The 26,204-nt window shown below is 47.2% G+C and overlaps 2 protein-coding genes across 4 annotated transcripts in view; both read left to right on the forward strand.

The window, feature by feature from the left end:
* Positions 1-11,829, forward strand: part of ZNF592 (zinc finger protein 592) — a 41,554-nt gene extending 29,725 nt beyond the window's left edge. For all 3 annotated transcript variants that reach the window (XM_027697921.1, XM_027697920.1, XM_027697922.1), the window contains exons 5-10: positions 320-496; positions 1,301-1,460; positions 3,882-4,160; positions 5,219-5,331; positions 8,740-8,875; positions 10,089-11,829. In XM_027697921.1, coding sequence (XP_027553722.1) covers positions 320-496; positions 1,301-1,460; positions 3,882-4,160; positions 5,219-5,331; positions 8,740-8,875; positions 10,089-10,604 — 1,381 coding nt within the window. In that variant the 3' untranslated portion in view covers positions 10,605-11,829. The remainder of the gene's footprint in view (positions 1-319; positions 497-1,300; positions 1,461-3,881; positions 4,161-5,218; positions 5,332-8,739; positions 8,876-10,088) is intronic.
* A 758-nt stretch (positions 11,830-12,587) lies between these two features.
* Positions 12,588-19,312, forward strand: SEC11A (SEC11 homolog A, signal peptidase complex subunit). Its single transcript, XM_027697923.1, has 6 exons — positions 12,588-12,719; positions 12,831-12,940; positions 14,587-14,736; positions 18,051-18,170; positions 18,639-18,696; positions 18,841-19,312. Exons 1-6 carry the CDS (start codon positions 12,669-12,671, stop codon positions 18,889-18,891), a joined length of 540 nt encoding a protein of 179 aa, XP_027553724.1. The 5' UTR covers positions 12,588-12,668; the 3' UTR covers positions 18,892-19,312.
* The last annotated feature ends 6,892 nt before the right edge of the window (positions 19,313-26,204 follow it).

The raw sequence follows: 26,204 nt of genomic DNA on the forward strand, positions 1-26,204 counted from the left end.
TCCTTCACTTGCACCTGTGCTGGAATTGGCTTTCACAGGTACAGGGCTGACATTCTGCTCAACCACATCTTCCTTATTTTTGGGGTTGTTCTAGTCTCTGAAGGTTTCTTTTGTAGATCTTGTTTACTTGTTTCTTAACATGTGGTTGTGAGTTCTTCCCAGAATTCGTGTATCATATTCCTCCTTGACTCTTCCACGTTAATATGTAAGAAACCAACCAAGGACCTGCTGCCACCTAGTCCTTGCTTCCTGGTCCTTTCCTTGTGTGATGGAAGTGATGGTGTGGCTGTAACTCAGCTCTTTTCTGTGTCTCCCACAGGTGCATCCATTGTGGAGTTGTCTTCATGACCCTTGCCATGCTCAAAGTGCACATCCACGAGAAACACTGCGAAGTCTTCCACAAGTGTTCTTTCTGCCCCAAGGCCTTCAAGTCGGCCGACAGCACCGTGGCTCACATGGCCAGCCAGCACCCAGCAGAACCTCACAAGACTACTCAGTAAGTGGTTTGGCTTTATCTCTTCTCCTCCTTTGCTGGGTAGCTCCAGGATTCCCCCTTTCCCTCCTAGTCTTTTTTCTATTTGTGGTTTCCGTACTCATATAAGATCAGCTGCTGCTTTGTCTGTTCCGAGCCAGAGCGTGCTCTCCTTGGTACAAACATGGTCTCCTGGGCAGGAGGAGAGGAGTTTGGGCTGGGAAGAGCTGAACATCCATAAAAAGAACTTAATTGTCACATCTTTGTCCAGCAGGACCCACTGTGGCACCTCATGGTAGATGGCTCCAGGGCAACTGCTGCATCTGGCACTTGAAGAGGAGAGTTACCCCATGGAGCATTGCACCCAAAAATCACTAGACAGAAACCTTGTGATTTTTCTACTCTGTAGCTTTTCCATCCAAGGCTTGAGCTAGTGCCAAAAATGCATGTTTTAAGGGAGGAACTATGGAAGGGTGGGATTGAGAGCAGTGTGTAGCCAGCTGGAATACTTTGGGTTCACTCCCATCTGTCTGTGCTCACACACACACACACACACACACACACACACACACACACAGACACACACGTAGTTATGCATATGCACAGAAGTAAACTTATTTTTAGCAAGCTGTGGTATGTGCCTGAGGCATTTTGTTGTTCTTCCCAGTCGAGTTACTGGTTCAGTTTACCCAAGTGGGTGTGTCTTGACAATACACGGAGAGCACAGCCCTCCTCAGAAGCCCATCCCTTTCTGGAGTTGCTAAGATAACTTTTTCCACTGTCGTCTTAAGGAAGAGAGATTGAATTTACTTTCTTTAATTGTTTCAGGGTGATCTACAAATGTTCTTGTGAGACAGTCTTTAACAAGAAGAAGCTGCTCCAGGAGCACTTCCAGCAGAACACCAACAAGTTGTTAGTGGGAGTGTTTAAGTGCCCACAGTGTCAGCTGGTGTATATGCAGAAACAGCAGCTAATGCAGCATGTTAAGGTAGGTAACTCCCCCTACTAGTGCAAGATCCTATTCTTTGAGTTTACATCAACCATGTGAGAAAATTGCTTCCAGAAGTGGAAGGTTCTTGAGGAATATATCAGTGGAAAAACAGACTACAGTGATTTACAGGATCCAGAAACCACTCGGTGGAGTGGTTTGTGTTAGTTGATATTAATGCAGGCAGTTCCTCTCATCTAGATGTATTTTAACTGTATGACAAAGGCTAGTGTATCACAAGATGGTTTGGGTTGGAAGGGACCTCAAATCTCATCTTGTAACACCCCCTGTCATGGGCAGGGACGCCTTCCACTGGACCAGGTTGCTCCAAGCCTTGTCCAACCTGGCCTTGGACCCTTCCAGGGATAGGGAGTCCACAACCTCTTAAACCCAGAGAAGGGATTAAATTAGGGTGGCAGCGTTATCTTTGGCTGGCAGACAGCGAGAATTATTCTCTGCCCACAGTGTTATTCCACTTGCATGGTGAAAGCTGAATCTGCCTCTTTTGGATGCTCACCTGGAGAGCTTTGGCCCCTTTGCAGCTGCCTCAGAGAGGGTTTACATGGCATTTAACATCCTCATTCCTTGGCTGCTCTGAACCACACCAGCCTGCAGGAAAGCAGTGACAGAGGCAGAAATGACTGCCCTGGAGGTACCAGCCTTGCAGGTCTGATTATCCTATAAATGTACAAGTGCCACATTTTTCTGTTATCTAACTTGGTATGATTCTATGTACAATGTCTATGTAAAATGTACAACACTGCCATGGAAATCCTCTCCAAAGAGTTCTTGGTGGCATTCTGAAGGAAGAGCTTGCAAAGTCTTCTTTCCCTTTGATCGGGATAAAAAAAGGACATATTTTTCTTTCATCAGTGACTTTATTTTGTTTATACTTACTGAAAAAGCAAGAAGATTCATTAGCTCACTCCTGAAAGCAAAACCCATTCAAAATCTTTGCTTTCTCCCCCATGCCTTTAACTTGCAAATCTTGAAGTGCTTTGCATGCAGTAATGAATTACAATTTGTAGCCCTCCTCTGAAGTCGATCGCTAATCTCCTTGCATTATAGAGTTGACATTAAGGCTGGGACCTTCAAAGAGACATTCAACCCCAGTGCTGAAAGGCTGGAGTTGAGGTACACAACTTGTGGTTCCTTTGCAGATCCCACCCTCAGGGTGCAGGAGCATCCTGAGATCTCTACCACAAAACTTTTGCCTGTTAACCACGAGGCTGTTTGGCCATCAGCAGGTCTTTGAGGTGGTAATTGAAGGCTTTCTGGCTTCCCTTCATTTTACCATGCTCCTAGTTTATTTTCCCCCAGTGGTGCAACAATGCAGTAATGGGCACTAAAACACTCTGGAGATTTCCAGATGGGGAGAAAAGGGACGTGTCTGTGTTCCGGAGTATCTGGCAGCGCCCTGGAGCATGAAGAGCTTCTGTGGCCATCAGCTGGATCAGGTGCAAAGCACACAGACTTCTTAGCTGAGACCCTGTGTTTGGAGTTTTGTTTGGTGTCTAACCCACAGAAACACTTCCAAAGGCCTGGGGCTTTCGTGTGTTGAAACTTTATCCGTTATTAATTACTGTGCACAATTAAACCTCTAAATTAGCCTTTTGTGTGGATGAACTGTTGTTGTTCCTAGGAGAGTTTCTTGAGGTTTCTTTGGTATGTTGCTGTTTTACTTGCTTTTGCTTTCCCACAGCTCTTCGTTTTTGGATTATTTTCCTTATGTTCAATTTTCTTTGTTAAAATAACTTTTTAGGGGACTTTGGATTTTGGCCTGTTGAATAACTAAAGAGCCTGGAGCCATATTCCTTATAAGGCAGGTCTCTGGCTTTATGCTTGGTATTATATGGCAGGAGCTAAGTTTTGAACTGTGAAAAATGTAAATAGCAATAGCTGGGGTAGAATTGAAGGAAGTAGGGTTGAAGAAACTTAAAGGTTGTCTCTTCCCTCCCTTGAGCAAAGATGAAGCAGCTTTGGAGCTCCCAAGATACTAGCAAACATTTAGTTCAGAGCTCTGTGTTTAATACCATTTAATACCAAAGCTCTGTGTTTTTAGAGCTTAAGCTCTTGAAATAATGACAATTAACATTTCTCTTCCATTACATCTTCCCTATTTAACCAGAGTTCCCAGGGCTCATCCAAAATGCTAAACAGGCAGCACCAAGGAGCTGCTGTTGTCATGCAGGAAACAGAAACAGAAGCTTCATATTTCTTAGGAAAATCTCTTGCTTGGGAAAGCACCACAGCCAGCTTCCAGGAGAAATGGAAAAACACACAGGAGCAAGACACCAGCACATTGTTTGGGCAGTAGGGACTTAAATTATTGTTCAAATAATAAATAGTATTTATTTACAAATGTGTGTAAGTGAATTACATATAAATGTTGTTTGTGTTTCCACTGTTATTGTTATCCAGGGTGTTCATGGAGTCCCCCAAAATCCTGAGGAGCTCTCAAACTTCCGGCAGAAATCTGAGAAGGCTTCAAAGAACCAGGTTCATGCCTCACCAAAGGAGCTGTCAGTAGCCAATGGGACTTCCCACTCCTCTCTGACGAGGAAGGACATGAGGGTGGAAGGACACAATCCCGAATCCAAGTCCAGACTGAGAAGAAGTGGTTGGACTTGCAAGGAATGTTCACAGTGGGTCCCTGATCGGGAAACCTATGTGTCCCACATGAAGAGAAATCATGGAATGGTAAGGATTCAGATGAGACACTTAAGCTGGGGAACTGGGGAGGAGTCCCAGGCTCCTGCACACCAGGCCTCTGTGCAGGGCTGTCATTACAAGAACTGCAAATCTCAGTTTTGGGGGTTTCATCCAGCTCAGGCTTTGTGTTGCCTTGACCTACTTGTGTCAAGCTAATCTTTGTCGCTGGCAGAACATAGGCCAAGATGTTGTGTGCAGCCAGATTTCTTAGTACTTTAGCGTCAGGACTTCTTGTTTGATATACTGAGTCACCAGCCATGAGCAGAGGCTGTGGAAATCTGGAACATGCTCTTTGATTCCTTCTAATGTGGGTTTGGGGAGGGCTGAATTATCCCACTTGATAAATACCAAGAGATGATGGGGGCAGGGTCAGAATGCTAGATTTTCTCATTTGAATTCTATAGAGGTAGGAAATTGGCCAAATATTTCAGTTTAATACATATATCTGTTCGTTAAACAAGTCTAAGAAGATTTTAAGTGGAATAAAATCTGCATGCAGGTTATATGCAGGGCTGTAGGAAGATTTTGGAGGAGGCTGGTTACAGGGCAGAGTTGATTAGTGGGATGTGGATGTCAAACATGGATAACAGGAGGGACTGTGTGATGCTCTTTAACATCTTGCCCTTTGCTTGTGCTGAATTATGAGGAGAGAGAAGGGTAAGTGGACTTGTACTTCATTGGGGTCCTGCTGCCTTCTGGGGCTGAAGGGACCTTCCATTGAGTTCATTCTATGGGGGGGTCCTGGAGTGAAATGAGCCCACAGGAGAAGCAACTAATGCAATTCCTATTAAAAATCAGTAAAATTAAGCATGTGCTTTATCTAGTCCTGGTTTTTATAAGATCAGTTCTGGTACTAGCCAACTGTTGGGCTGAGTCTAAATAGGACCCCAAAGTCTCAGTGATCTTTATCAGTGCAATTAGATGTTATGTAAGGGATTTTTTTGCACCTGAGAGGTCGTATCCAGTTGAAGAGCACGGGTATGTTAGAATCCAGTCAGTGCCTTCCATCTCCCTGCTATTAAAACATGTTTCTGTTCCTCTGCTAGTCCATGAAGAGATACCCCTGTCGCCAGTGTGAGCGCTCGTTCAACGCCTCCAACAGCTTGCGCAGACACATCCGCAATAACCACGACACAGCAAAGAAAGTTTACACTTGCTGGTACGTACCCAGTGCCCTTTTTCAAACTGCTTTTCAGCGACAGGCTAGTCCTTCAAGGTTGGAAGTTGTAATAGCTCATGTCTGCTGCTCCTGTCTACTCCAGACTCTTAAGTTATTGGAGGGAGAGTGAGGAGAAGAATATGTTAAACACAAGAGACTTGGTGGTTAAAACAAGTCCTTGCTTTTGACTGCACGATGAATGCCCTTTGGAAACTTAGGGGAGGGTGTGATTTGAGATCTGCATGTGCAAAATGAGATTTACATTGTGCACCGTTGTGAAACAGCCAATAACATATTGGGCAAGTCTTTCGCTGCTTCGTGGTTGGTGTGGTCATGCACCACTCTTGTGCCTTCTCCTTGGGTGCAGAAGGTGTGTAAAATGCTAAAGAATCAGATCTTGCCACCACTGTACACAGGAAGAAGTGACTGCACAGGCTGCAGGGCAATGGAGAATTAATCTTGCTGGATTTGCTTGGGAAGTCACACCTCAGAGTTGGAAAATGGGTTTGGAGACTTCAGACGAGTTTTGTAAATCAGCAGTGAGTGAAAATCATTGCTGGTGAACATATTTTAACTGTGAATACAGTCTAAGGTCAGGACAAAGCCCAGTGCTTATGAATCTGCCTCTGCAACTGCTGCAGAATAAGTCGTACACAGAGTGACTGTGCGGAGTTACCTCCTGCCTCCTTCTGAGACGTCCTTCTGAATCAGGATTAAAACATATTTGGGATAAAAAGGAAGTTTGCAGTGATGTAGTTTGGAGGATTTTTCTAATTTATCTGAAATTTTGGTTTAATGTGAGTGTGTCTGAAGTATGTTGCCGCTTTACTGCACTCAAGTTGCTAAAAGCTCGTCTTGAAGAGTGTAAGTACATCCCTCAGATACTTAATTTCTTTGGAGACTGTCTAGTGAGCCACAGTAGCTTTTAGTGAATTGATACAGTATTGGCATTACCACTGGGAATATGTTCCTGACACATTTTTTCATCCAAGACTTCTAAACTTTATGTTTCTTGTAACCATACCCTGACTTGGAACCTCTGGAGGAGAGAAATGTTGGCTCCCAATGTGTTTCATTGTGCTTTAAGTTTGCGGGTGATGGTCTTTGGTGTTCCATTCACCTGATCTGTACAGATCTGTTCTCTCTGGATTAGTTGTTTTCAAAGTGGTGTGTATCAGGATCAAAGTGAGCATCAGTTGGGAAGAAGGATTTGTGTGGGAATTCCAGATAACCTGGGATATGCCAGCCTACTGTGTGCATTGCCTTTGTTACTGTGCAGAACGACTCACAGTTGTGGATCCACAGCCTCACCTAAGGGGCCACAGTCACACCAGCAGAGAAGATACAGATAGAAATCCAAGGGGATTGTGCTTGTATTTAGTTCTCCAGCTTGTAGTTGCTCCTTCACAAAATCTGTTGATGAAGTCTTAATTGAACAGTGCTTGTGCTCTCTTTAATCATTATAATGGGAGACTTACTGAAATCACAGCACTCTTCAGATGAAACCTCTTCTTTGAAATACTGTCGCAGCATCTCCAACAGCTGCTCTTTGTTTGAGTCTGAATTCTCCCATCCTGTCTCCCCTTTGATCCCTCTTAGCTTGTCCAGAGCACTGCTTTAAAAATCATCTCCTCCCATCTCTGAATTCCTCCTTGTCTTCTTTCAGGGCTCTGTAAGGCATCACATCTCCACTGCCCTTTTTTCTCGTAGTTCTGGTTTCTCTTTTCCTTCTTCCCACCTGACATTCTGTATCACTCTTGCCTGTTATTCTCTTCAGGGGTTTTGATGCCTTAACTTTGTGTCACCCTCTTCTCCTGGGTTTCCATGTGAAACATGAATAAAATCTGTCACTGATCTGACAACTGACTGTTTTTCTGACTCCACCATGCTGGCTTGTAGGTGACCGACCTCTGGCTTCTAACATTCCCAGCTGGGATTTCCCCTTCTCCCCCCTGACCTGCTTAGGTCTCTGCCTTCAGTTAAATTTGTAGGGAGAAACCAGTGATGGAGGACTTGCTTGAACACCCCTCTGCCACACTCATCACTGGAGTAGTTCAGGTTAGGGGAGAACATCTTCGCCTGCTCACATGAAAAGAATTCTGAGTTAGGACAAATTGCAAAATATTGGGATGTTTTGTGTATTTTCTTTCATAATTCACTTGGTTATTGTTATAAGATCTTGCTCTTCTTTTCCAAGTCTTAAATACAAACTGTCTGGAACACTTGATTTTCAACATATTTATTTTTGATAAATACCACTTAATAACCTGTCAGCTTTCCTGCACGAGGGAAAAAAAATCCATCATCATTAAATATTGATTTATCGTCAAGCAATTCCTTTTAAAACTCAGAAGTGCTCAATGACCACATCTGCATTTTCACATCATTGCTGACTGTTGTTTAATTTCCCTCTAGTTACTGGAAGATCAGTAGGAATCGTCTTCTCTCCTGTTAAAAGATGTGTTTGTTCCCTAGAGGCTCTTCAGCTCCTTTCTGTTGCCTTCTATCCCGTGCTGCCAGTGTCTCAGCTGCAATTTGGGCATTTCAGGGAGCTCTGATGTCACTTGCCTCGTTGCTTGGGTCAATGTGCAGCTCATGAACCTTTGCCTGACGGGCAGCAGAACAACTCAAATAGTCAATATGGGGTTTCTCAATTGCCAACAGAGCCCTCTGTGCTCTTTGGGGGGCTGGTTTGTGTGTCTGCAAGGCCTGGCACTTATTCCAGTAGACCTCGGTCATCCGGAGGTGAAGGTAGAGACAGCATATCCCCTTCACAGCTCCTTTGGAAATGTCAACCAGCTCTCTGGCAGCACTGGAGTCCTACCAAGTTCTAACATGAAGGCTTGCCTATAAGTGACGTGTTCATGAGTGCTCCTACCTAGGTTATTGGTATTAAAGTTGGAATTTCAGCAGTTTTGTAAGGATTTTTAGTGTGTTATGATACATACAGTCTGATAGATGTGATGCTGGTTCCCATGGGTACTTGGGAATGCTGGATGCAGGACTAGGTTCTGCTGCAGAACTCTTCAGTGTCACAGAAGTCATCATTCTCTCTGTGTAGGTCTCTCTCCTCAGTCTTTTTTGTTTTTTTCTGTGTGTTTTCCATACGGATCATGTATCCAGTTAGGATGTGTCACAGAGGGCCTGATCCCCACTAGTCCCTGTATTTATTTAGCCTGTAAATAAGACACACCCTACTCTCCTTCATGATTACTGTGGGAAATTCCAAACTGTTCTAGATTTCTCTCAGGGGTAGTGTTTTATTATTAAAATGATGCTTTGCTGCCTATTTTGGTAATCTAATGGTAGATTACTCACCAGAGTCTTGTCTCCAGTGACACCTCTTGGTCTGGCACAATACAAAGAGCATTTCCTCTAATAAATTGTTTTCCTTTTTGTATTTTCAAGGTACTGCACAGATGAAAATCAGACATTTCCTCAGCCATTCATGCTGGAGAACCACATCAGCCTCATGCACGGCATCAAAAACCCAGACCTATCCCAGATGGCCAAAGCGAAAGCTCCAGAGAGAGACACAGCAGAAGTAACTGATGTTATTTTCATGAAAAATAAACATCCAGTTAAATGTACTCAGTCAGTAGCTGTTCACTTGGAGTCGAGCTGCAGCCTTGTGCTGGTCAAACCCTCCCATCCATAGGGCAGATTTCCTTCCCCCTCTCCATTCCATCCAGCCTGCTTCTCTCTTGCAGGGTCGGGAGCAGCACTGAGAGCACAGCTGAGCTGCACCAGCACCAGGACAAGGGAGTTTGCGTTTTTCAAGATTTTTTTGACCGTGTGGCCCTGTGTTTTACTGACCTTTTTTCAGTCTACTTTGTAATTCAAGTTTGTTATGACCTTTGTTTTCCCCTGCCATCCTGTTCATGAGCATGGCACATTTTTCTTCTTTCTCCCTTATGTTTTCTGCCAGTTATGAAAGATTTATTTTCTGTCTTAAAATACTTACTAGATCCATTACCTATAAGAACTGCATTCCTCCTAAGTAGGACTGTGTAATTTTGTATAGCAAATGTGTAATATCTTGGGTTGGTTTGGAGTGGAGGTTTGGCTGATTGGGCTTCTTTGCTCCGTTATTTTAAAAATATACTTTTTGCATATCACTGCAGGGGCATAAGCAAGTGAGCCATCCTCATGGGAGAAGAAGCTGCAGGATTCTAAGAGAGAGATGATGAGTTACTGAGAGATGCCACAAAGACAAAGCTTGAGTGGAGGGGAAAACTTTCAGAGTTAAATTTGAGAAGCATTGTCTGTGCTAATGACGACCTCCATGTTCCTCAGCTGTCCCTGCTCTGTGGGCCGCTCCTTCCCACACCAAATTGTTACACAGAGAGAGAGGTTGTGGCTGCCCCATCCCTGGAAGTGTTCAGGGCCAGATTGGACAGGGCTTGGAGCAACCTCATCTAGTGGAAGGTGTCCCTGCCTATGGGAGGCAGGATGATATTTAAGAACTGGATGATATTTAAGGTCCCTTCCAACCTAAACCATTCTAAACTCTCTTTCTCCATCACTTTTCTGCCCAGCCAACCTCTCACAGCATTCCCATCTTATGTCACAGGACAGCAGTTGAGATCCTGCCCACGGGGTGAGGTGTTTGGGTACTGGTAGGGAACGGAATGCCCCAGGAATCCCTTGGGCATGGCTTCACCCTCAGGTGTCTTCAGACACGCGTGTGGATTTTAGCACTTATTATTCTGTGGGTTCAAACAGTGAAGTAACTTTTTAATCTTGTTTTTTTTCAGGCAAAATCTCCAAAGAGGATGGCACTGGATGAGCTGGGTCAGGCAGAGACCACTGTGGGTTTGGATGAGCCACCAGCCAAAAAACTGAAAGCACCTTGGAAATGCGCCAAGTGCGGCTTCACGACGGACACCCGGACTGAGTTCCAGGAACACATACCTCGGCACAAGACCGACAGCTCCACCTTCCAGTGCTTGTTCTGCGGCCTGTGCTACACCTCCCACATCTCTCTGAACAGACACCTCTTCATTGTTCATAAAGTCAAAGATGAGGAGGATGAGGATGAGGAGGAAGAAGAGGAGGAGGAAGAGGAAGATGAAAGGCAGAAGTATCAAATGGAGATGAGTGAGAATGGACACGACAGCTACAATGGAGAGCTGAACACTAGGGCAGTAGAGGAGAACAAATACAAAGAGTGCAAAAGTGACTCAGCTCTTTGTGAGCACAGTCAGACGTGTGGCGCAGAGGGCCCCAACAGCACCTCACAGAACAATCATGCAAAGTCTCTTAAGACTTAAAAACAAAAAAAAGCCCTTTTGGTTGGTTGGGGTTTTTTGGTTGGGGGGTTTTTACTCACAATACAGGGTGGGGATTGGGGCAAATATTTGAAATATTCTGTTGATTTCTTGGGATGGACATTGCTTTCCGTTAACTTCCATTTGTAAGGGAAATTTAAAATCGAAAAAAACAAAACCAACCCTGCCATTGCATCCTAAGCACTAACTCTCTGCCAGCCCAGAGAGGTGAAAAGGGAAAGCAGGGCCAGAATCCTCGCTGGAGCTTGGCCAACTCCTGAGGATCCAGGAGCACTTTGCAGCTGCAGTTTCCTTCAGATGAGCTCTCCTCCTTCGAGTGTGCACTGCCTCAGCCTCTGCCCGGAGCCCCAGCCACGACTTCCTTATCTCCCTTTCTTTCTCCTTCTATTTATGGCTTCTTTTTTCTCTTCCCATCCTGCCTTTGTGTTACTCATTTTAACTCATAACGCTGGCTCAGCAAAACGTGCTTGTCAGGACTGTGCTGGTCCAGGATCCACGTCACAGGGGACGAGTTCGAGCTGTGAGTTGTGCTGGTTATTCTTAATTGCCGAATAACAACCTGCTTTTCTAAAATGCAATTTAATGAAATGTCTTGGACCTGAGTCATCCTCAGAGAGGATTTTGTAGCCCCTGTCCTCCTAGGTGAGCACAGATAAGGAGGGCCTGGTCCCCCTCGTGTGTCAGTGGAGTTGTGCTGCCAGAAGCCATTCCAGGATGGGTGCTGCCAGGCCTGGTGCTTAGTGGCTTGTCCTGATGGGGAGCTTGGGCAGGTTGGCAGTATCACCAGAAGGGGGAAACATCACCTGCTCCATCTGTGGGGTCAACTGGAGTGAAACCATCCTGGAGCTCCTGATGGCATTGGTGCCAGGGCTCTCTGACCAGCTCGTTTTGAGGGGAGAGGAGCAGAGCAGAGCTCACAGAGGCATTGGAACCAGTGGGAGCCATCATCCTGCGGCGTGGTGGTGCTGGTGCTCCTGCAGTAGCTCCTCTCCTGCTGTGGCTCCGCATTGCCTATCACTTAGGAGATGTTTCTTTCTGTGTAGTCACATTGACTCTTTCCTCCCTCATTCACTGTCACACCCACGCTTCATGTAATATAATTACCTTCTATACCATTATTTTTTTCATTCTGTTGAGCCAGAACCCTGCTCGTTATTGTTTACTCTGACGATGTTTAAATAATTTAAGAACTATTTATCTCCTTGCATTGGGCTTGTCGCCATCTCATCTCGCCATGTTTGGATACGACCCGTTGGGGCTGTCTGGATGTTGGGTGGTGTGTCAGTTGATGGGTAGGGTTTGGATTAAATGGGCCATTGGTCATATGGAGGGTTGTTTAGATGGGATGTTGGTTAGATGGGATTTTTGGGTGCACGGGTGTCGGTTGGATATGTGTGTCAGGTGAATGGGTGTCAGATGAGGGTTGGTTGGATAGGAGTTAGTTTCAATGGGTGTTGATTGAATGGGGTGTTCAGTGGATGGGGTGTTCATTAGATGGGGCAGTGATTGGATGGGCCATCAGTTGAATGGACTGTTGGATGTGCAGTGTTTGTTGGATGAGTGTGCACTGGATAGGGTGTTGGTTGGGTGCTGTGTTGGATGTGGGGTGTATGTTGGATGGGGTTTAGGTTCAGTGAGGTGCCAGGTGGGGTGTTGGTTGGATGCGGTGTTGGATGGGGAGTTTTGCATATGGGGGGTCAGTTGGATGGAGTGTCAGGTGGGATGTTTTGTTGGATGTGGGGTGTGTATTGGATGGGGTGTCGGTTGGGTGGGGTGTTGGTTCATAGGCGTGTCGGTTGGATGTGAGGTGTCCGGTGGGGCGTTGGTTGGATGCCGTGTTGGATGGGGTCTGTCGTTGGATGTGGGGTGTTGGTGAGCCCCGGGGACTCGTCCCCGGTGCCCTCCGCAGAGTTCGGGATGGGGAACACCCCCGGCCCCCCGAATGAATCCACCCTCCCGGAGCCGCCCCGGAGCGCGGCGGAAGCGGCGGTGACGCGCCGGAAGCGGAAGCGGGGCCGGCCGGCCGGGCGGGAGGAGGAGGCGGCGATGCTGTCGCTGGACTTTCTGGACGATGTTCGGCGCATGAACAAGCGGCAGGTGCCGGATGGGGCGGGGGGCCCGGGGGGGTCCGTGGGGCCGGGGGGTGGGTAGGCCGGTCCGCCCTGCCCTGCGCGGGCGGCGGGGCCTGACCGACACCCCCCCCCTCAGTTGTACTACCAGGTGCTGAACTTCGGCATGATCGTGTCCTCCGCCCTCATGATCTGGAAGGGGCTGATGGTGGTGACGGGCAGCGAGAGCCCCATCGTGGTGGTGCTGAGGTCAGTCCCGGGGGTGTGGGGGGTTAAACCCCCTGCAGGGTCGGGCCCCCGACGGGGATTCCCTGCGGGGATGGGCAGCTGGAGGCTCCTGCCCCGGCCCCGGCGGGCGAGAGGCTCAATGAGAATCCAGGCTCAGGAATAGCGAAGGAAGAGGAAGTGGGTAAAAACAGCATCTCGCCCACTGCTCTGTCAGCTGGCTGGGCTGGGCTGGGCTGGGCTTAAGGGGGCTTGTGAAAAAGAGAGGGACTTAATGAACAGGCAGGTAGGGGACAGGACAAGGGGGAATGGCCTCCCAGTGACACAGGGCAGGGTTACATGGGATACTGGGAAGAAATCCTTCCCTGTGAGGGTGGTGAGGCCCTGGAACAGGTTGCCCAGAGAAGCTATGGCTGCCCCATCCCTGGAAGTTTTCAGGGACAGGTTGGATGGTGCTTGGAGCAACCTGGTCTAGTGGAAGATGTCCCTGCCCACGGCAGGGGGTTGGAACTGGATGGGCTTTAAGACCCACTCCAACCCTTGTGGGATTCTGTAGTTCTGTGACTGTCCATTACAGAGGTGGTCCTGAGGATCAGGGATATTGCTGTCACTGGATGTTTTGGGTATCAGATGTTGCCCTTGCAGCAGCGCCGTGCAGTGGGTACCACCAGTGCTGGTACCAGTGGTGTTACTCCCACTCTCCTGCTGCCTCAGACAAATTCTCTGAGCTTCCATTGGATGCTGGCACAGATGCTGTTCTGCGTCCATACTGGCCTTTCTCTGTGTTTCTGTTTCGTGTTCATGATGTAGAAATGATGTAATACCACGATCACTGGCACTTACCAAAACTCCCTCCTTGATGCAAAGCATAAGGTAGATGTTTCCTGCTGTTCCTCCCAGTAAGACAGGGGGCCCTGAGGTCACATCCCCTCTTCAGCGATGTGATCTGCTGTTCTGAAGAGCAGCTGCTGCGCAGTCTCCAGATAAAACATGAACGTATGTGGTACTTAAAGTTCATCTTTCTGTTTTGCATTATTTATGTGGAATTAGGAAGAATAAGTAGTTGGTAACAATTGCCATTTACAAGACATGAGAAAAATAACTTGAGTCAAGGTGCCTGAAATGAGATCATTAAGCAAAGCGATGAATCACAATAACGAATATTTCTCACGCACATCTGTTCCAGATGGGAATTCAAGAGTCCAATGTTTTCAATGCTTTGTTCCTGAGGACAATCAATCTGTAAAAAATAAATGAAATAAAAAAGCTTGCAGCACTGCCAGTGTCGCCCTGCCAGTGGTGAGCTCAGAAATCAAAAGATACTGTTTGTCATCAGCTTTTTGCTTATTTCGAAAGCTTTTCCTATTGGATGTGCTTGTAACACCAGGTGCTGGCAGTGCGCTTCTTCCAAGAAATCCAAACTGCTGGTAGTGTGGTGATTGAAAACCTGATTGCAATAGAGGTTACACACCTGCCTGATCTCCAAGGTGGTTTTTCGTGGGAGCTCTTCATCAAGGTTCCAACCTGGCCTTGAACGCTTCCAGGGATGGGGCATCCACAGCTTTTCTTCTCATCGAGGTTCTTTGAGATTTTACTTAAAGGACTATAAACTCCAAAACCTGATTCTGAGTGTTTAAATATTGTTCAGTTGCTCCTCTTCTCTCTTTCAGTGGGAGCATGGAGCCTGCGTTCCACAGAGGAGATCTCCTATTCCTCACGAACCGAATTGAAGATCCAATCAGAGTGGGAGAAATTGTCGTCTTTAGGATAGAAGGAAGGGAAATTCCTATAGTCCATCGTGTCCTGAAAATCCACGAGAAGTATGTTAAGGATCTGGGGGGGTTCTACTGCTGTTATGTACCTAAATGATATTATTCCTCATGTCCTTGGGTTAACAATTGGCTAGGATGTCAATACTAGATATCCAGGTGCTCTGGGAAGTAACACAGAAGTTTCAGAGAAGCAAAATCTGCCCTCCTTGGTTTACTTGGAAAGATCATTCAGTAGAAAGCACAAGCTGGGGAGTCTGTGCCAATCTCCTGGACTCTCCAAGTTGTAGAATTACAGAATGGTTTGGGTTAGAAGGGACCTTAAAGCTCATCTCATTCCAACCCCCTGCAATGGGCAGGGACACCTTCCACTAGACCAGGTTGTTCCAAGCCCCGTCCAACCTGGCCTTCAACACTTCATGGATGGGGCAGCCACAGCTTCTCTGGGCAACCTGTTCCAGGGCCTCACCACCCTCACAGGGAAGAATTTCTTCCCAATATCCCATCTAACCCTGCCCTGTGTCAGTGGGAAGCCGTTCCCCCTTGTCTTGGCACTCCAGGCCCTTGTCCCAGGTCCCTCTCCAGCTCTCTTGGAGCCCTTTAGGCACTGGAAGGCTGACACCACTTACTGTGTCCTGTGCCATCCTTTCCACCCCGAGCTGCTGTGCTGTGCTATCTCCCATAGTACAGCTGTGTTTGTGTGTGTGTGAAGTGACTCTTGTAGAGGCAGAGCTGTGGCAGGGAGTATTTTATGTGTAGAATGTGATGTTTTAAAGCTTGTTTATGGTCCTGGTTCCTGCTGTCCTGCAGAATCTGTGTGTTTTATCCCTGTAGGAAGTTATGTGTTGTTATGCTCAGAGTCTCCATGTACTGTTCAGTCTCTCAGCACTGGGCAGGTTGTGTGTGCGAAGGAATGGAGTCAGTGGTTTGGTGGCTGACCAGTTGTCTGGCCCAGCTCAAGGTCAACCAGCTTTGTGCACAGAAATAGTGCAGCTGGAATCCTGGCTCTGAGGGAGCAGCACCTCTCCCAGGAGGCAGAGCAGATTCTTTGCTGTTCAGATTTATTCTGTACCCGAAACTTTGAACAATGTCAGTTTTCAAAGTGCCATTCTTTGATACCACTAATTTAAAAAGAAGGTCAGTTTACAGGGTGAATTTGATACCTAATGTTGCACATGCACTTTTTGTGATGTGGGTACTCTTTTAATTGAAATACAACTTTCCTCCTCCCCTCTTCTGTCCAGCAGTTCCTCTCCAGATGTTACCCACCCTTCTTTTTTGCCTAACTCTATCTCTAGATATTAAGATCTCCAGCACTATTTTTTGTTTAAATGTAATATGACCTTAGTGCCAATCCTGGATTCTGTGAGGTGAAGCTGTCCTCCAGTATTTTAGGTTTCATTTAACTAAAACAACCAAACCCAAACCTGATCTTTGTGTTAGGAGGGAGAAACTGAAAAAATCCATATTGTGACCTAAAAGCAGGACTTGGGTGTCAGCTACTTCTTTCACTACTTAAATGATAGTTTTCTGGTGCCAATTTAGAAGGGAAAGGTCTCTGCAGAAGCTGACAGGAGTGTCAAAATGCAGGAAAACAGAAACAGTGTTTTTCATGATTATGTGGCAACTTGGGCCCCAGTTCACATCAGTATTGTGTCAGTGAGAAAGTGTCTGTTACTTGCTGGCCTTTTCTTCTTGTTTCAACCCAAAATTGGGTTCATTCTTTATCACTAACAAAGAGTCTGCAGTCAAAATTTATTTAGTGGGTTTGGAACAGGACAGCCAGACCAGCCTTCACTCAGCTCTCAGACAGCAGAGTACTGTGCTTGGGGCTTCTCACGCCGCGTCCTGATAGAGCCTTGACTGTGCTCAATAAGGTGCTGTGCTCCTGTGCCATCACTCTTCAAAGCTAAACTACATTATCTGCACCTTTGGGGATCTTTATCTTTTCCCAGGCTGTGTCTGTGAGCTCCCAGAGTGTTTGTTGTTCCCACATGGCAAGCCAGATGTGCATTGGAGCAAGGGCTGTTCTTTTTCCCTGCCATTTTTTTCCTTCCAGGCATCTCCTATCAAGGAACACGTGTTGGTATTCAGGCATGATGAAAACAGCATGAGCTCCAAAGACCTTCTGTGTGCTTTCCTGTGCTGCATTTGATGTGTTGTTTCTGTGAGAAAGCTGAGATCCAAACACTGAGCACACTCCTGCTCAGCACCTGCCTGCAGGTGCCACAGGGAGGTGAGAGTGCCTGGCTGATCCCTGAGGAGTGGCACAAGCTGAATGGGAATAGCTGGGGAAGGATCTATAAAGCTCTTTCCAGGTCAAAGCAAAGGTTCATCTGCTCCAGGATCCTGTTTCTGGCAAGCTAATTAATTAATCTCAGGATGAATTAAAGAGTATATAGAGATAATTTCCCTGCTTTCTGCAAGTTCCAAGTTCAAGGACAAAGTCCCAGTTCTTTATGAATAGCCTCCTTTTCTCTTTTCCATGAAGTATCTGGTCACCTTTTGAACCAATATAATTTTTTAGCAACCAAAATACCCTTGCTCAGAGACATGGTTTAGTTTGTGCTGTGGCTAGTTCTGCATAGCACCTTCTCTGTCTGGTTTTAACCCCTTACCTCTTGAGTTCCTTTTGGTTCCCTCTGGGTCTTGTATTGGAAGAGAGAGTGAAAAGCTGTTTGATTGTTGTATGTCATTTGTGTTGGACTGCATCATGTCTCCCATCAGCTCTGTTGTTTCCAGGCTGAAGGTCTTTTGCTTCTTGTATAGGAGTGATTCCAGACCTTGTTATCCATTTCTGAACCTTTGCCAGTTCTTCCCTTCAATAGTAGAAAAGGATGTAGGGGGTTCAGCACTGCCCAGAGCATTCCACCTGTAGGCACACCATGAGTTCGTGTAGAATCATCATGGTATTATTTGGTTTTTTCCATCCTCCTTTCCTAATAACGTCTAAGTTTCAGCTTGCTTCTGCCCACTACTGAGTAGAACTGCATGCTTCAACCCCAGACTCTCCTTATGGGTGGTATAGGGAGCCCAGAATATTTGTGTGAAACAAGAGAAGCATCAGCATGAGAGAGGTCAAAAGCCAAGAGGCAATAGCTGCGCCTGTGTGTGCCTCTTCCTGCTGGTTCTGTTCTTAAACTCTGCTGTAAAGCTTGGCTGGGGCCAGAATTCATTCTTTCCTTGGCAGTTTTTTTCCAAACCATCTGCTTTCTGCTGCATTTGACAGTTTCCCTGTTTCATCCTGCTCAAATTGTAGGACACGGTTGCTTCAAGTGCCCTTGTGTTGGTCTCTTCACACTTGTTCTGGAACAGCTTTTAACGAGCTCCTTCCCTGCCTTACTTGCCTGTCTTGTCTTTGCCAGGCAAAACGGTGACATCAAATTTCTGACAAAGGGAGACAACAACGCCGTGGATGACAGAGGGCTCTACAAACGGGGGCAGCACTGGCTGGAGAAGAAGGACGTAGTAGGACGAGCGAGAGGGTGAGTGAAGTTGAAAGTGGTGTGGCTTTGTACATGGCCCTCCCTGAAGCCACGTGGGAATTCCCCCTCCTCTTGAGCCTTCCCTGCTGGGTTTTGTGACCTGTCTGAAAGTGTGGAGAGCTCAGAAGCACAGGTGGTTCAGTTCTGAGCTTGGCTTAAGGGGAGATATCAAGCTGTGAGCTGCATCCCGAGATGGTGATGCCGGATGGACATGAGTGCAAGAGCAGTGAATGCCCAGGCTTGATCAGAATTGCCATCAAATTTATTCTGTGAGGCTCAGCCTTTGTGGGAAATTAAGGTCTGAACCAGGCAGAGGCTGAAGCACGCTCTAGGGCTCCCACTCAGCCCCACTGCTACAGCTGCCCTGCCTGGGAGGACAAAATCCCCAGCCTGTTGACTATAGCTCTCAGCATGACTCTTCTGCAGCCTGGAATGGTGTTTGTTTTAAGAAAACCTTTATTCTTGTAGATTCGTGCCATATATTGGAATAGTGACTATCTTAATGAATGATTATCCAAAATTTAAGGTAAGAGCTCTTTCATTTCCTACCCGCTTTTCCCACCCCAGCTAAAATTCCTTCCTGAGAACACAGGCAGAACCCTGTGTCCTGTATGTTTGCTGCTGCAGACGTGAGTGTGCGCTCCTGAGTCTCCTCTGCTCTCTCTTCCAGTATGCAGTCCTCTTTTTACTGGGTTTGTTTGTGCTGGTGCATCGAGAGTAGCCCCTTGCACTGAACTACGAGGTGAAGGTGCCATGGATTTTTCTAGATGAACGTTTTAAGTAGCTGATGGTCCGAAGTGCCAGGAGGAAGAAGAAAACCTGCATTTCAAAGCTTCTCACCAGTTTGGGTTTGTTTTGGTTTTTACTGCGTCAGGGCGAATGTTTGTCACAGTATTTCCAATGGTTTGTCACACTTTAGCCTTTTTAGTGAATTTTTATATTAAAAATTTCAGCCAAACTGTTTAGTGTTTGTACTTTGAAGCTGAGCTTCCTCTCCAAGTGCCTCCAGGACCGTGTCCTCAGTCTGTACCTCACTGGGCCAGGTGCCCTCTCCCTGTGCTGACTGAACTGTCCAATGGTGAGCTGTGGCCGTTTTTTGCCAATTCAGAAGTGGAATAAAGATTTTTTCCTCTTGCCCGGTACGAGCCCTGCCACGTTCTTTGTTACTGCTCTGCTGGGAGCAGCCTCCTTGCCCAGTTTCTGGGGGGTACCTGGGCTTTGCTGTTGCAGACTGACTCCTAGAGCCACCATCTAACTTGTCCTCTCTTCACAGAGCAATAGCAGCTGCTCCTTTCATCTCTTTTTGGAGAATAATCTGTCCTGAGCTGTAGATCTGTTTAATATTTCTGTTTCTGTAAATCACACCGAAATAATCTGCTTCAAGACTGCAAGGTATTTGGGGCAGAAGACGGCAAAGTATTACTTCATGCATTGTGGCACTAGGTAACAGAAGGACTGAGATGGGAAATACCCACAGCTGTTTGTCAGGGATGATTTAGCACAAAGCAATAAGAAAAATTGCTTAGTTTTGGAAAAGGGTTTCAGGTCTCTGGCACTCCCTGCAGTTGGCCAGGTCTAACAGCTCACCTGAAAGCTACAGGCTGCCCTGAGGTCTGATTTTAAAAACCCACTTGTCACTATGTGCAACAGCTGGTTTTGTGGGCTTCTCATTCAGGCTTGTGATCCTGCCGGTGTAGATGTGGTGTCAGAGAGAGCCCAGGGAAAAGGTACAAGGTGACTGTAGTTATCAGCTCTTCACACTCCAAGATTCCACAGCAACAGGGATCAGTGCAGATCATCACAGCTGCCACTCACATGGCTTGTGTAAGGCAAAAGCAGTCAGGAAAGGCAAGGACAAAACCCAGTGAGGTGTTCATGGCTGTTTCCAGTTTCTTGCATATGTCCCTCGTTGGGTCAGGTCTGTCCCATCTCTGGAGTTGAATTGTCCATGGGACCATTTTGCTGGTTTTGGTGTTACCTGGTGCTTTGTTCCCTGAGTAGGATAAAGCAAAAAACCACCTGTGGGACACTACAAAGAGTGTACAAACAGGTCCAGCCCCCAGCACTGAACCTTGGGGCTGTGGCTCTAAGTAATCGTAACTTAGTAATAAAAGTGGTAATAAAACCTGTATCTCTTGCTCCCAGTGTTAGAGCCCATGAGGGGAGGATGTGGATACAGTTTCTCTATAAAGCTTGGATGGGATGTTCTGTCAAAAGTCAAACCCAGGCAGCAGTGAGGGAACACAGAATCTCTAGTTGAGAGCTGCCATCACCATGGAGCACTTTCCTGAGGGCTTGGAACACCTTCCTGAGGATCTGGAACAGCGTTTCTGCCTTTGCAACTTGTGCTGAGGCTGAATTTGTCCCTGCCTTGCCTTCAGCTTGAACAGGTTTTGTGCATAAACAGGATTTTAAGTTGGGCTCACACTAAGTGGTGAGTTGAGTTCATCTGAAAGCTGCTAATCGACACCTCGCTGGTAGTGCTGCTGCTGCTGCTGCTGCTGCTCTCCCCTTCACACCTCCAAACATCTGAGCGTGCAGAAGCAGTTGTGTTCCTGTCACTGAGTTAATGTAACAAAAAAAAGGCTAAACCACAAAGGATTTATGATTATGGAGCAAGGCTTAGCTCTTCAACTGCTGAGCCCCCAGTTTTTGGCAGGATGACCATGGCTGGTGTCAGGAGTCCCTGTGGCTGGAGGACACATTTGTGGCCAATGTGGATGCCAACCCCCACGTGGGCTCTTGTAGGAGGGTGTGCCCTGCAAGTGCATGATGCTGTGTGAAGGAATTGACTAGAAAGTGCTTAAAAAATGCAGGCTTGTTGGGGTGGGGGTGGGCTGGAGCCCGCTGCAGCCCAGCTTTGGGACTTGTCTCTTTGGGGTCTGCAGGTACTTGAACAGAAACAATTGCCCTAAACGGGGAGCTGTACTGTGGGATTTGGGAATTCATCTCTGCAGCCCGTGCTCTGCCTGTTTTCAGCTCAGTGCAGTTCTGCTACCTGTGACCGTGAAGTGAGGTGTTGGCTCTAATTAGGATAAACAAATGGTCAATCCCCTCACAGCTGCAGCACCCACCACCTCCCACATCACTGGCCGCATCCCTGCAACGCCTTTCCCACTGCAGTGGGATGAGAGGGGGTTGGGGATGAGCCTGCACAAGCTGGAAACTGGGGATGTGGGGGCAGGATGATGCAGAGTTGTTGCTGGCTCTCCCCCACCGGGTTTATTCTGCTCTGCTGAGCAGAAAAGCCATGGAGCGAGCAGGATCTCCGACTGGCTGGGTGCTGATGTTGAGTTGTTAGGGAGCACTGCTGAGTTCCCACAGAGCCAGGGTGTTAGCTGGTAGAACTTGATGTGTCTTTGTGTTCTATTTTGGTATTATTCTATTTTTTTGTAAAGGTGAAGCTCTTTGGGCAGCTCCAGCAAAGCCTGTGACACTGGAGGCTTTAGAAATGGATAGAGATCTTTGTGTCACCACAGGAATGGGGTTTGCGTGTAAACTACATGGGTGTTGAAAGGTCTGGTTTATACGGGAGAAGCGTAATGAAGACAAAATCTGCCAGGGCTGAGATTGCTCCTGTCTCTGTTGTGGTTACAGCCAAACAGGGCAGGTTTTCTGGTAGCAATTCCAGTGTTTAATTACTATTCAGTCACATCCGCAGTTCAGGGTATGGATTCCTTCATGGGCAGGAGCTGTTTCATGGAGCAAAGCCATGCTGGGCTGTGCCTGATCACTGCTGGAATTCTGCTGGGTGTTTTTTTTTCATATCAAAGCTAAATGCAGAAGCAAGAGCATGGTGGCTGGGAGGTGAGCTGTGAGGGGTTATGTGCTGCAAGCTGAAGCTCCAGGAGACGGAGGCTGCTTTTGTATATTTACGATGCTTGAACTCGCAGTTGTTGGTTAAACAGCAACAAGCACGAGGTGGTTCATCCAGATCTGTCTCTGCATGTTGCTTAGCAGAAATTTACAGGGCTCAGATTTGTAAATCATCAGAGACTGGATAATCTCATGGTGATTTCCCTGCCCTCAAAATCAGAACAGGTCAGCTGTATTTTTTCTGAGGAGAATCTCCAAGGTGAAACCTTGTCCATGCATGGTTTGAACACCATTTTCTGCTGGAGAAATGCACAGTGCAAACCAAGCGTGCAGCTCGCAAAACATGCCAAGAGTTGGCCAGGAGAAGGAGAGAAGGAGGAAAAGGAGAAGAAGAGAGGAGAGGTGGCTTAGGCAGAGCACGTCCCTTGGGGACCCTCCTGTGCCAGAGCAGGGGGAATGCAGAGCAGCTGTTCCTATGGCCCTGCTGCAGCCCCACACGGTGTCAGTGACTCAGTGCCTGAATCAGATGAGGAGTGTCCTGTTTTTATCCTCCAGCAGCAAGGAGTGCCAGGGTGATGCCAGAGAGGCCCAGCTTTGGCCGTTCAGCAGTGTCAGCAGCTCAGGGTGGCAGTTGATGCGTGGTGGGTGACTGAGCCCCACAGTCTCATTGCTGGGAGGAGAGAAACAGCACCCACATTGCCTTTTGAGCCAATTCAACAGCTCCCTGCCCCTTTTACCTTCTCCCTCCCTTGTCATCTCACCTGTCAGGAGCCACAGGTCTCTGCAGGGGAGAATCCACCAGCCTGAGCATGTTGGATTCAGAAGGGGCACAGTAGCTTTCCTGAGAAATCTGCCTTGTTGGATCTATTTCACCATAATTGGGTGCCTGTGCTGTTCATAGTCTACCCAGTAGCAACTATTTGCTTATCCCTATTTATCCCTCAGTTGCTGTAAAAAACCACCAGCTCCATCACACATAGTCCTGTTTCCCTGTGGAGCAGGACCTGCCTGCGTGCTGGTTCATGCTGGTTGAGCACATTGTGTGTTAAATCTGTTCCTGCTCATGGGGAAATTCCTACACGTGTTCAGTTCTAGCATGTCCTCTGAATGCCTGATCTCACAGGGCTCCCTAAACCTTGGGGGGATTCAACATCTTCACAGAGAAGAACAGTCTAAATAGGGATGGACTAGAAACCCAACGTCTGTATCCAGGACATCTGTGATCCAGGAGCAGACACACTCTCAGTCTCTTGATCCCTCTGCCCAGCTCCTCTTCTTTTGGCTATTTTTGCTCCTTTTGTTTAATAATTCAAAAACCCTTCCTGCAGTTCTCTCTGATGAACATCTTGGTATCACCTTTTCCAACCTGTCCTTCCCCTGTAGAAACTGAGCTGAGAGACTGAAGTAAAAATAATATGGAGAAAATTAACTTCTCTGAACCTCAGTTCACTCAAACTGGGATGTCAGATTTCTGCCATGTAATTCTGGCTGGATCACTTCTGAGCTGGGCCTGGATTTGCCTGCAAGAAAACACGATTTTCTTCTCTGAGTCTTCTTGCAGAGCAGTTATTTGTAATATGTCCTGAAGGCGTGGAGTGAGTGGGAAACCTCAGGGAAAACCACAACTCATTTACAGCTTAAATGAAAATTGAAAATGAGTTGAAAACAAGATGTGTGAGATCTCAAATTTTATCTTTTATAAACAACAGCTATTGCCTGTGGACGAATGGATGTAACAGAGGGATTTAATCTCTGTAAACAAGAGGAAAATGCATCAAAATGGACCCTCAGGCATGTGGCAGGACCTGGCTTTGGAAAAGTGGTGAAGAGGCTGAAACAACTTAACTGCTACTAAGAGTTTTATTGGCACCAGGAGCTCTGTGAAGGAGACAAATAGGGGGATTTGAGGCCTTTGCCCTTTGTATTTGTTTTTTATTAGAGCCATCGGTTTTGAGCACACATTTGCCTGCCCAGGTGGGTATTTGCAGGGCGTGGGAAGCCTGCACTGAGTTCTGGAGCTCCACAGCTCAGAGTCTGTTCCAGGCCGCCCAGTCACCTCTCTGGGAGATGCAGAGTCAATGCCAAGGTACCAAAGCACAGAATTACACAATGGTTTGGGTTAGAAGGGACCTTAAAGCCTGTCTCATTCCACCCTCTGCATGGGCAGGGATACCTTCCACTATCCCAGGTTGCTCCAAGCCTCATCCGACCTGTCCTTCAATACTTCCAGGGACAAGGAAGCCACAGCTTCTCTGGCCAACCTGGGCCAGGGCCTCACCACCCTCACACCCAACAATTCCCTCCCAATATCCCATCTAACCCTGCCCTGTGGCAATGGGAAGCCATTCCTCTTTGTCCTGCCCCTCCATCCCTTGTCCAAATTCCCTCTCCAGCTCTCTTGGAGCCTCTTTAGGCACTGGAAGGGACTCTCAGGTCTCCCTGGAGCCTTGTCTTCTCCAGCTGAACACCCCCATCTCTCCCAGTCTGTCTCCAGAGCAGAGAGGCTCCAGCCCTCAGAGCATCTCTGTGGCCGTATCTGGACTTGCTCCAACAGGTTCCTGTCTGCCCTGTACTGAGGACTCCAGACCTGGATGCAAAGCATAATACAAAAGAGAAGGAACAAAATGAACCTTGCTTTAAACCCCTTGAACCAGGGTATTTCCAGGTTGGTCTGTTACACTTGTTGTTGGCAAGGACCTCTTGGCTGTGCAGTTTTTAACTCCATTTATTTTGCATAACGGTCTCCTTTGCCTGGTGAAATCCTACTTAATTTTTCAGTACATTTGGAGAATTTGCTAATCATGCCCGTTTCACAGGTCTGTTACTGCTCATACAGCAGATAAGAGTTTGATAAGGAATAGGACACCCCAGGTGATAAGGAATAAGGCACCCCAAAAGTAGACTTGGAGCTTGTTGAAGGAGTTTGGAGGTGTATGGGCAAGGGGAGCCCACTGGGATTTCCCAAAGGTATTTGGCAAGGTCCCTCAGCAAAGGCTCCTGAAGAAAGAAAGCAGCCCTGGAAGAGGTGCTGAGATCCTTATGGGGGAAAATCATTTGCTAAAAGGTAAAGAACAAAAGGCTGGGGGCAAGAGGGAAGAGCCTGGGTAATAAAAAAGATGAAATTCAAATGTACATAAATATAAAATGGTGCACAGGGGGAAAAACCAATTTTAACTCCATTTATAAAACAACGGGTTCCGAGTTAAGTGTTACCATCTGGAACATCAGGGTTGTAACAGATTTTGCTGTGAAAATGTCAGATCCGTGGTCAGCAGTGATCGGGAGAGTAAATGATGTGTGAGGATTACTGGGGGAAAACAAAGCAAAACAACCCCTGCTGCCTCCAGCTGGAGGCACTGGGGGAAGCTGAGGTGTTTTGGGTGACAAGGGCCCGTTCCTGGAGGGTGTGGGTCTGTGCAGGGCTGCTGTCACGCAGCCCCAGAGGGTAAGTTCAATGGGAGAGGGGAGGGTTAGCTCTGTGCAGCCCCCTCCTCTGCCTCGAGGAATAACCATCAGCAGCCTGGCATTTTTCAAGGAGTCATTTCTGTCCTCCCTGGCTCCTTGCAGGAAGGTGGTGGCCAACAGCCCCATCTCCTGCACTACCTGTGGAAGCCATACTGACTTCTGTCAGCAAAACAGATTTATAAAACAGAATTTCTATTGTGTTTTTTTACATATAAGCTGGGAAGATTCCCTTGGAGGCTGGTAGCTGTTGGGAAAGTGAATCTCTGCTGAGCTCGAGAGAGCAAGTAGTGGAGGAGCACTGCAGTGACAATTCCTGCCTGGAATGCTGGAGGTTCCAGCAGGCTCCAGGTGAGGAATTCACTCTGGGCACCAAAGCAGGACAAAGGCAGAGGCAGCAGATCTACCCCAAACCCTGTGCCAGGCTGGTGACCAGGGGCAGAGCTCAGGTCCTGCCCTGATGCCTTTCCCAAGGGTACCAGTTATTTTTCCAAAATTAAGTGCAACATCACTTCTTTGTGAAGATTGGAAAAATCCAGAGAAAACCTGGTCTCTCTGTTGTTGTCTGGGGCTGGTATTTACAAAAGTGCTGGGGAAGATGGAGTTGCTGTTCTCGGAGCCCTGCCTGGATCCCAGCATTGGTGCTGCTGCTGCTTAGCGAGCGCTGAGCTCAGGGCCCTTTCGCCAGTTGTTTTCCATAAAAACCCCACTGGCTGCCCTGAGTCGTGCTCCCTCTTCCTGCCTCCACCAAGTCCC

Source organism: Neopelma chrysocephalum, unplaced genomic scaffold (assembly GCF_003984885.1).
Source record: "Neopelma chrysocephalum unplaced genomic scaffold, ASM398488v2 Primary Assembly neopelma1_124, whole genome shotgun sequence".
Classification (NCBI taxonomy): domain Eukaryota; kingdom Metazoa; phylum Chordata; class Aves; order Passeriformes; family Pipridae; genus Neopelma; species Neopelma chrysocephalum.